A 10,359-nucleotide genomic window follows, 5' to 3' on the forward strand; every position below is an offset into this window, starting at 1 on the left:
ATGAGTCCAACAATTTTTACAGGATTATGTGAAATTCTAGTTAAAGATGGAGGACTTCGACCAACATTATGAACAACTATTGAAGAACAAGTTGTTAAATCACTATACCTTTTTGCACATAGTGTTACAAATCGTAAGCTTGCTGTCTTTTTTTGTTGATCTGGTGAGACTACCAGTCACCATTTTCATAATGTCTTAAGATCTATACTAGAGTTGGAGGACAAATTTCTCAAGCAACCAGATGGAACACAAGTTTCATAAGAAATACTAAACAACAATAGGTTCCATCCATTTTTTAAGGTGAAAGCAATTTTTTAATTAAATTTTAAAGAATGAATCTCCATAATATATTTTATTAATTAAAAAATATATATTTTTAGGATTGTGTTGAGGCTATTAATGGAACACATATTAGTGTGAAAGTTTCTCCTTCAGAAGCTCCCAAGTACCATGGTGGGAAAGATTATCCAACACAAAATGTATTGGCGGCATATACTTTTGATTTGAAATTCACTTATGCCTTACCTTGGTGGGAAGGTACAGCTTCTGACTTAAGCATTTTGAAAAATGCTTTAACAAGACAATGCCTTATCAAAATTCCTGAAGGTAATATTGATAACTCTTATGAGTTAGGTGCTATTTGTTCGTAAACCAATTTTATGACAATTGTAACTATTTTAGGAAAATACTATCTTGTTGATGCTGGATTCATGTTGAAAAGTGGACTAATTACACCTTATAGGGGAGAACGTTATCATTTGAAAGAGTATTCATGAAATTCACCATGACATGTGCGTGAATTGTTTAATCTTTGACACACATCACTACGCAATGCAATTAAACGAGTCTTTGGTGTAGTTAAGAAATGATTTCCTATTATTGCAAGTTATATAAAACTACATTATGGAGTGGAAAAACAAAAGGAAATTATTCTTGCTTATTGCATTTTGCATAATGACTTGATGAATTTAGATCCAGATGAAAATATGCTTGCAAAGGTGGATGCAGAACTTACAAACAATGATATTTATCAATATCAACATCATAGTAGCAAAGAAGAGTCCGAAGATGTAATGAGAGGAGAATTACTAAGGGAATCTATTGCCACAGCTATGTAGGCTAATTATATTGAGTGAACATGTTTGTTTTATATATATATATATATATATATATATATATATATATATATATATATATATATATATATATTCCAAGTTTCTATGTGTTACATATAATTATCTTTCTTGTAATAACATTTTAAGTTGTTAATCTTCTATTAAAAATAAATGTGAACTTTTTGTATTGTGTTTTGTATAATTATTATTGGTTATATTATTGCTGGAATTTTTTGTTGTGTTTTGTGCAATTATTCTTTTTGTCAACTTCTCTTGTGTGCTTATTAATTTTGTGTAGTTCTAACGATGTCAAAAACAAAAAAAAAAAAGTAGCCACTAAATAATGAAGGGAAGTCAGTTGGTGGGAATACACAATATTTTTGGAGTAAACCAATGGAGGATACTCTAATTGATGCATATGTACATCAACATCAACAAGGCTTTAGAGTGAATAGAACTTTCACTATAACTACTTTGAAGAATATTGCAAAGAAATTGAAACAAAAATTTCCTGATCAACCTATTGATAAGGAAAAGGTTAAGAATAGTATGAAGCATATAAAGAGATGTTAGTTTCCAGCTTATGATATTTTCAAGAATGGCATGAGTTGTTTCACTTGGGATCTAATATTTGAAACGTTTATAGCTGAGCCAGAAGTTTGGGAGCAATTAATTAAGATTTGTATCATTCTTATACATTTAATATATCATAAAACTTATATATCATGCTTATTTTTATTTTGAGTTTATTAGTTTGCTAAACCTTGTTTATTTTAATTTTTTTTTTAAGTTAAACCTAAAGTTGCTACTTGGATGAACAAACCAATTTGAAACTATGAAAATTTGTGTCTACTTTATGGAAATGATAAGGCTACTAGAAAGCATACTAAAACTGCAGCAGAGATGAGGCAAAGGAGCGCTAAAGAAGGAGAGACAAATGCTTCTCAGGTGAACAACATTGATAATGTTGATTTCTTAGTATCAAAAAATGAAGTCACCTTGGAAAATTTTGATGGACCATTTGAAGAAGCACAAAATATTGTATCTGAGGAACCTATTGGAATAGAAAGATCCCAATCTCATTCTCAATCTGAAAATTCATCAAGGAATAAAACTGCTAAAAGATCAAAGGTTGATGAAGAAGTTGTTGTATTAAAAGAGGCACTTAATAATGTTGCCCAAACACTTATGAATTCTATAATTAAGTTTGTCAAAGCCACCAAGCTTCCAATTTTAGAGAATGAAACGTGGACTTTGTTGGAAGAACTAGGTGTTAAGTCACATCTCTTATCTACTTGTTTTTTATGTTTTATTCAAAAGCCTAACATGTTACAAGTTTCGCTTAGATGTCCTCCTGTATTTCGCAAGAACTTGTTGATACAGATGATGGGTGGTTCTAATGCCTCGCAGAATTAGGTTATTGGTTATCTTTTGATTAACATCTCTTTATTGTGCCAGTAATAATATGCATTATTGGTAAACTATTTTGAGATTTATGGACATTAGTTAAGTCATATATCTATTTTCATCAAGTGTGCTAGTTATCTTTTGATTAGCATCTCTTTATTCTGTTAATGATAATACATATTGTTGGTAGACTATTTTGAGATTTTATGGACATTAATTAAGCTATATATTTAGTTTGCTAATTTTTGTGCCCTTTTGTCTCTTTAATAGTTGGTATTATGTAATTTGACTGACTTTATGATATTAAATATCATTGATTTTATTTTTTATTGTGTTAGGCTTTTATATATATATGTATATTAGATTTTTTTTTTGAAATTTTGAGATTAGCTTAGCTTTCTAAATTAGTTAACTTATTAATTTGCTTTATTTTTACTTTTAAATTATCTAGTAATATAAAATCTTTTTATTATTATTGACAATAATTTTAATTGCTTATCTCTAATTTATATATATATATATATATATATATATATATATATATATTCATAAAATGAAAGATAAATTCCTTTCATGCAATTAGATTTTAATCTCACCCATTAAAAAATATCGGTGTATAAAATGATTAATTGCTACCATTAAAGGTCATTAATAAATTAAAAATTGCAAAAGTTCGTTTCATAATAATAATATTTTACCTTTTAAAAAAATAAAATTTTTAAAAGATATAAAATGACATTTGTATTACTTTATAGTTATATAAGTTGAATGTTGAAATGGTATATGCCATGAATTGGTATAAAAGAGACAATAAAAAATAAAAATTATAGGTTGCCAAGTAAAAAAAAAAAAGCCTTAATTTGCATATTAAAAAAAATAAATGATAAATTTTTATCTAATGAAAAATGATATTTTTATATTTTTAATAATTATTTATTCTCTTTTTATTTTTTTTAAATATAAAAAAATATATATTACACCATCTAACCTTTTCATTAATTTACCCTTTGTCAAACATGAAATTTTTTCTAATGTAACATTCCTTATTCTTCGTCCTCTTTATCCATCCTTACCTTCTTACTGCTTACCATTCCCTCACCCCATCCAATCAGCTTATGTGTCAGTGTGGGCAAGTTATAGATGGTATTTCTGCCCTCTCTCTGTGGACACCTTGTTATGTTGCCTCTTGGACTCCTGGCTTCTGGGTCTCTCTCTCTCTCTCTCACTCTCTCTCTCTCTCTCAGTTGAGAGCCATATTGCATTCTTGCTTCTGCACGCAAGTGACTACCACCCATTTTACTGAATTAAAGTCACTTCGTTGCCTCTTTCTATTTGTCGTATTCTTCACCTTAGAATATGGTCTTTTGTGCTCCTCATCGCTTCCTGTTTAGTCTCGTCCCCACATCTTCTGCTCTTTTGGGTTGTTAATCTTTTCTTTTGTCGTATGAGTTCCAAAACCAAGGTTAAAAAAATAAAGGGCAAAAAAAAGGAAAAGAATCTAGATTTGAGGTGGGTTTTTGGGTTGTTTAGTTGGGTCATGGCAGTTTGCTGTGATCTTGAAGTGGATGTCAATGGCGAAGAGACTTTCATGGTGGACAAGGTAAATACAATGCTGGCCCTCTCACTCTTTTCATTTCTTTTCACTTTGCCTCTTAGGGCTTCCAAAAGTGATGCTTTTTGTTAATCTTCTCCCTTCTTAGTGTTTTTTTTTTTTTTTTTTTTTTTAAGTTTGTTTAATTAGTTCTTCCATCCTGAATATTAATGTTGTTCGCATATTTACTGATCTAGTTTTCTTGTGTTCATTAACTATGGAATTTGAGTATTTCCATTATTCCAGGTGCATTCTCTGGCAATTTTCTTTTTTAATTTTCTCTGTAATCATCTATGATTTCTGCAGTTGTACAAACCAACCTATTAAATTTACAACGGCATAGCAGTCTTGTGGGTCATAGCTCTCATAGCTATTTTTCTTCTATTTTGGCTATATATTATCATGTTATCATTGTGTACTTATTGCTCTTGTCATGAGGTGACTTTATTGTTCATACCTTCAGTTGTTTTTATTCACTCATTTTGAGGAGGAAAAGAAAGTTGCTTTGATAACATTTATTACTGTTTATTACCCCTCTCTGCTGAGTTGTTTAGCAGACGTCCTTTCTTTTAATTGCCCACATTTATTGTCTATAACGTCCTCATGGCTTTTTCTTGCAGCTTTGGCTTTAGATTTCCCTTCTTAATCTTGCTTTTCTTGTTTTTCTAAATTCAAAGAAATCATTCTTTGCGATGGTTGTTTTATACGCTCAAAGGTTGCATTTTCTTTATTACTTCACTTCTCTACTAAGTATTGACCAATTACTTAATTACCATTTCTTGAAATTTAAATTGTTTGTTTTATAAAAGCAATTTTTAGTTAATCTTCTGTATTTTTACGGTCTCTGTAAAATTTTTTCCTCTGTTAGTTCTATGTTGTGATCTTTTGGTGTAAACTGTGTATTTGTTCGTTACGTTCGTTTTTAGGCTGATTTCTATTGGATATTTGCAGAAGCTTATTTCTTCATATTCAAGGAGATTAAGCAAATTATTCAGTAAATCAACAGTTTCTGAAAGAAATTTCAAGTTAATATTCAATGACTTCCCGGGAGGGGCTGAAAGTTTTGAGCTCATGTCCAGGTTCTTCTACAACAAAGGAAAAATTGATATAACTCCTTACAATATTTCACTCCTCCATTGTGCTTCACAATTCATGGAAATGAACATTTCTGTTTCTGGTACTCAAAACATGTTAGAACAGATTGAGAAATCACTTCAAGAAATCAATGATTGGACATGGTCTGAGCTATTGATCACTATAAAGCAGTGCCAAGGTTTATCGCCCTCAACAAATTCTTTAGCCATTGTTGAGAAATGTGTGGATTCCATTATTGGGAGGATAGCTTTGTCTAGTGAATCAAGTTCTTGTCTATCTACATCTTCCCCGGATAGCTCCAGCATTAGGTTTTCATGTGACACTAGAAGTACTGTGAGTTTGAAGAGTAGCATGTCTCGAGCAACATGGTGGTTTGAGGATCTTTCAGTTTTAAGTCCTGATTTGATTGAAATGGTTGTAAAATCCTTGGTCTCGCAGAAATTTGATCATGCCATCATTGTTAGGTTTCTCTTTTATTATCAGAAATCAAAGTTCTATACAACCACATCTGACGAGAAGCAAAAAATTGTTAAAACCGTCATTGATATGCTTTATATTCTTGATTGGAATTCTGTTCTGTGCAAGAGACTTTTTGGGATACTTCGAGTTGCTTTGAGTTTGAATATAAGCAAATATAGCAGGAACAAGCTGGAGAGTATGATAGGTTCCCAAATGGATCAAGCAACTCTAGATAATCTGCTCATTCCATCTCCGCATGGGATGGCTTACTTGTATGATATCAATCTTGTTTTAAGGTTATTGAAATCATTTCTATGTGATGGAAACTCACAAGTAACTTCATTGCGATTGAAGAAAGTTGCCATGTTGATGGATTTGTATATAGCAGAAGTAGCTCCCGATCCTTATTTAAAACCTTCCAAGTTCTTAGCCTTAGTCATGGCCTTACCAGACTGTGCTAGAGATTCTTATGATGAAATCTACCGCGCCACAGACATTTATCTGCAGGTAGTCTGTTGGTCCTGCCATATTTGCTGTGATTTTTAATTCAGTATTAGCGCCCTACGTATTATAGAAATTATTGTGATGGAGTTAATATCATCCAGTATGCTGTTATCAAATGTTAAATTAATACAGTACCTAATTTTTAACCATAAGTTTCATTTTTGAAATTTTAATCCAAAAAGCTTGAAATATATTTTAATTCTCTAGTTACCATATGTGCTGTAGTTGAATTAACATCTGTTCTTTAATATAGGTGCATGCTGGATTATCTGAAGAAGAAAAGATGGAGATATATGGTGTGTTGAACTGTGTGAAGCTCTCAGTTGAAGCTTGCATGCACCTTTCTCAGAACAAGAAATTTTCATCAAAAAGTGCAGTGCAAGCTCTCAAATCTCAGCAACTCAAGCTCAAAAGCTTACTCCAAGGAACCAACAATTCAAAATGCTTTGGTGGTTCCCCAAGTAGTTTGGGAGAAATGGGAGGCAAGGGAATGACTAACGAAGCCAGTGAACAAATTGTGCTTTGCACTGGGAAACTCGAGCTTTCGACTGAGTGTGAGAAGCTAAGGGCACATTTGCAAGGAATGCAATGTAGGGTGATGGAATTGGAGGAAATTTGCCGGAAAATGCAAACCCAGATGACAAAAATAATGAAGTCAAGAGTATCTAGCCATAATAATGCCAGATCCTTACCTAAGCTTTGTTCATGATAAGAATTTTTTTTGTTTCATATTATAATGTCTATTATCTGTTTCATATGTATATAGCATGAAGGTTTTCTCCTTTTTTTTAAAAAAAAAAAAAAAAAGAGGAAGAGGTTGTGGGTGCGGGGGCGGGTTAGTTGGGGGTTTTCTTTCTTTCTGAAAATATATAAAAGTAACAGGTATAAGATGTTATTTGTACATCTTGTTACAGAAAAAGAAGAGAACTTTTGTGTGTTTTTGTCATGATTAGTATCTGTTTATCCTTTCTACATTGTTGTTGTGAACCGTAAAGCAAATTGGCAGATACTATTCATGAATTGTAAAATTTAGTGGGGATGCTAAAAAAACAGAGCTTGTTTCGTGAAAGATGTCTTAGGTCTGCCCCACATGTAGCACAAAAGTGTAATTTATTATTAGCCTTCAAAATGCTTCAGATTGATGAACCATTATTTTTTTAATGATACTTTATATTCTTGATCCATCAATTGCATGTATGTTTTATTTATTTATTTGTTTGTTGATTAGACTTGACTGGGATTTACTTAAGTCAAATTGATAATTGCATATGCATTTTTTCCATTTTATACCTTTGGCCAATTCATCTTCATCCAAATCTTCCTGGTGTACTTGTAACATTACTGACCTGTTTATTTATATCAGTTTTGAAATCTTATGGTCAGTCTAGACTGTCTTTAAAAATTAAAAATTATATAAACCAGTCAAAATCTGGAAAATTTGCTCGATTGACCGGGTCACAGGTTACCCATCAACCTGGTTTCAATTTTTTTTAATCAACTTTTATATAAAACTAGTCATTTTGTACATATAATTATAGTCATTAATTAGAAATGAGTGATAACCCTTTGTAGGATAAAAAATACAAATACTCTAATTGTTACATTTTTTTACATCCCCAGCACAATAACAATGTCTCTTACTTCAAAATATAATTCTAAACCCCTATTATAAATAGTGTAGATTTATTATGGGATTTTTTAGGGATGGTAATGGTAGAGTATCCATGAAATTTATTTTACTTGAACTCAAATCTAGTAAATATTGACACTATCCAAACCTATCAGAAGCCCAATTAAAATTTATCTTTGATTGCCCGAATTCGTTCAAATCCAATTAATTATTAGCCAAATAATATCTGAATCTGTTTAATTTTATATATTTTAATTAATATTCTCAATCAAAAATATTTTCAATTAACAATTTGTATTTTCAAAATTTAATAATTTTATAAAATATTTAAATTCTATTTGTTTAAAATATAATATATAAAATATATATATAAATATTATTGTGAAAAATATATATTCTATATTTAATTAATTATTTATATAACAGGTTCGAGTAATAGATATTGTCATGAGCTAATTCCACGATCGGACCGACATGAGGACTTGAGTTAGCATAAGGCCCCCAATGCCCGTAGTAAGCCTAACTATTCTCTAATCCAACCTTTAAGCCCATATTTTGAGCCCATTTTCAAGAAATCACCCGGATAGGGTCCGATCATAAAGTGAACTACCCAACGAGAAGTTTTTAGCTGACCCAACCTGTGATTACAATATATATATATGAAGAGCACAACTCACCTTCACAATCCTCAATCAGTCAATTTAATCAAATGGGAGCTTAACTCCCTCATTCAAAATAAACATCCATCCCATACATTCACATATGCATAATTAATAAGTTTACAGTTTTAAACTAAATAATCTTTTATAGTCCAAATCAAATAAAATACTCCAAACATATGCAGAGTTCTAGATCTCAAAATAATAACATAAATTTATAGATACTGCAACTCTAGACCTACAAGGAAGAAAGCAGGTTATTCACAAGAAAAAGACCTCTTGTAACCTAAAAAAATATAGGGTGAACAAGAGTGAACGTTCAACTCATAGAATATGATATTGATTTTAGTTACAATTTCTATAACTATTTAGCAAATACATCCCTAAGAAATGAAGCGCAATATAGATTAGCATATTCAACCAAATTCAGACAATATTTGCACAAAGAATAATTTGGAGTACTCGCGCACCCATATATCATATCAAATATATATATATGGGAGCTGATCCCCTATATAGCCCTCTTAATCTAATGCTTGCCAGCGAGATCAACTCGAACTGGACTTTCGCTTAATAATCTAAATGCAGGGATTAGCGAGATCAACTCAAAGCTGTACTCGCCCCGACTTATCACAAAAAGGACCGGGCCCCAAGCGAGACTAGCTCAAGCCGATTTGCCCATCCTACCCATATCTATTATCAGTACACCACACGCATGCCAACACATGCACACAGTTTCAAATTACCCTAAGGCGACTTCCATATCCATATAATCAAGTAATAATGCAACACAAATTGTGCCTATGATAGCTAAATAGATATATTTATAAGTGATGCATAGTAGTGCTGAATATAAAATAATAATATTGAAATTATAATTAAAATCAATATCTACTCATAGTACTCCAAAAGTCACTGCGGCGGCTAGGCGAAGGAGAAAGGCTGACCCGGCTCACCTATGCTGATTATGACGCTTGAACACATTTGGGGTGTCTGAAAATGGTTGGGGAGGACCGTGATATCGACCCAATTCCGAAACTGTTCGGTAGCCTGTCTGCCGAGTCCAAAAATGCATATTTGAGCACTGGTCAAAAAAATTTTGGTGTCTAAAAATTTTGAAATTTTTATTGCCGTGAAGCTCTCACCGAGTGGAGTATGCCGATACTCTCATAATCTTCGTGAGGTTCTCAATTTGGGGGAAATTTAGCCCAAAAATCAAAATAAGTTAAAACTTTCTGGGCTAAAATTAGATAAACCGCTTGATGAAAATTTGTGATCTTGGTGTCTATGGAAAGCTCTTGAGGTGTAGATGATATTTAGGATAAGACCTGGTCCGACTGGTGGTCGGATCAGCTGAATTTTAGTAGTGAAGCTCAAGAGTTGCAGTTTTTGCGGTCTGATCAGCGAGGGATGAGATTTGGCGCAGTTTTCTGTCTAGCTGGGGCATCGACTGGCGGCGGAGAAGGCTGCTGGTGGTGCGCCGACAATTAGGGAAGGGAGGAGTGGTGGTCGGCCAACAAGGGGAGGAGAGAAGAGGGAGAAAATGAGAGAGGAAGAAAGGGTGTTGTGCGTGCGGGGAGAGGGGAAGAAAAAGAAGCTGGATCAATTCAATTCGACCGGTCTAATTCGATTCGATTCGATTGATTCGGTCCTTTTTTATTCGATTGGTTCGATTTGGAATACCCAAAATTAAATTTTACTCTGCCCTAGAACCGAAAATGAGGTCTAAAAATTTCAAAAAAATTACAGAAAAATAAAAAAAAATTTAGAGTTCAAATATATTTTTAATTTTACCACGTGGTCTTTAAATTAATTTTTAAAATTGACAAATTTTATTGTTTTTGAAAAATCAAACCCGATATTAAAAATTCAAAAAATTTTAAATAAATTCCCAAAATA

The 10,359-nt window shown here is 32.1% G+C and overlaps 1 protein-coding gene across 1 annotated transcript; it reads left to right on the top strand.

The window, feature by feature from the left end:
• Positions 1 to 3,690: 3,690 nt before the first annotated feature.
• LOC110672154 (BTB/POZ domain-containing protein At3g22104) lies at positions 3,691 to 6,947 on the top strand. Its single transcript, XM_021834849.2, has 3 exons — positions 3,691 to 4,122; positions 5,065 to 6,174; positions 6,425 to 6,947. Exons 1-3 carry the CDS (start codon positions 3,967 to 3,969, stop codon positions 6,878 to 6,880), a joined length of 1,722 nt encoding a protein of 573 aa, XP_021690541.2. The 5' UTR covers positions 3,691 to 3,966; the 3' UTR covers positions 6,881 to 6,947.
• Positions 6,948 to 10,359: the final 3,412 nt, after the last annotated feature.

This window comes from Hevea brasiliensis, chromosome 7, assembly GCF_030052815.1.
Source record: "Hevea brasiliensis isolate MT/VB/25A 57/8 chromosome 7, ASM3005281v1, whole genome shotgun sequence".
Lineage (NCBI taxonomy): Eukaryota > Viridiplantae > Streptophyta > Magnoliopsida > Malpighiales > Euphorbiaceae > Hevea > Hevea brasiliensis.

Excerpts from the sequence above, each read along its gene's own strand:
- LOC110672154 (XM_021834849.2), top strand. The coding sequence starts at position 3,967 with ATGAGTTCCAAAACCAAGGTTAAAAAAATAAAGGGCAAAAAAAAGGAA. Across the intron at positions 4,123-5,064 it reads AGACTTTCATGGTGGACAAG|AAGCTTATTTCTTCATATTC; the intron begins GTAAATACAATG and ends GGATATTTGCAG. Across the intron at positions 6,175-6,424 it reads CCACAGACATTTATCTGCAG|GTGCATGCTGGATTATCTGA; the intron begins GTAGTCTGTTGG and ends TCTTTAATATAG.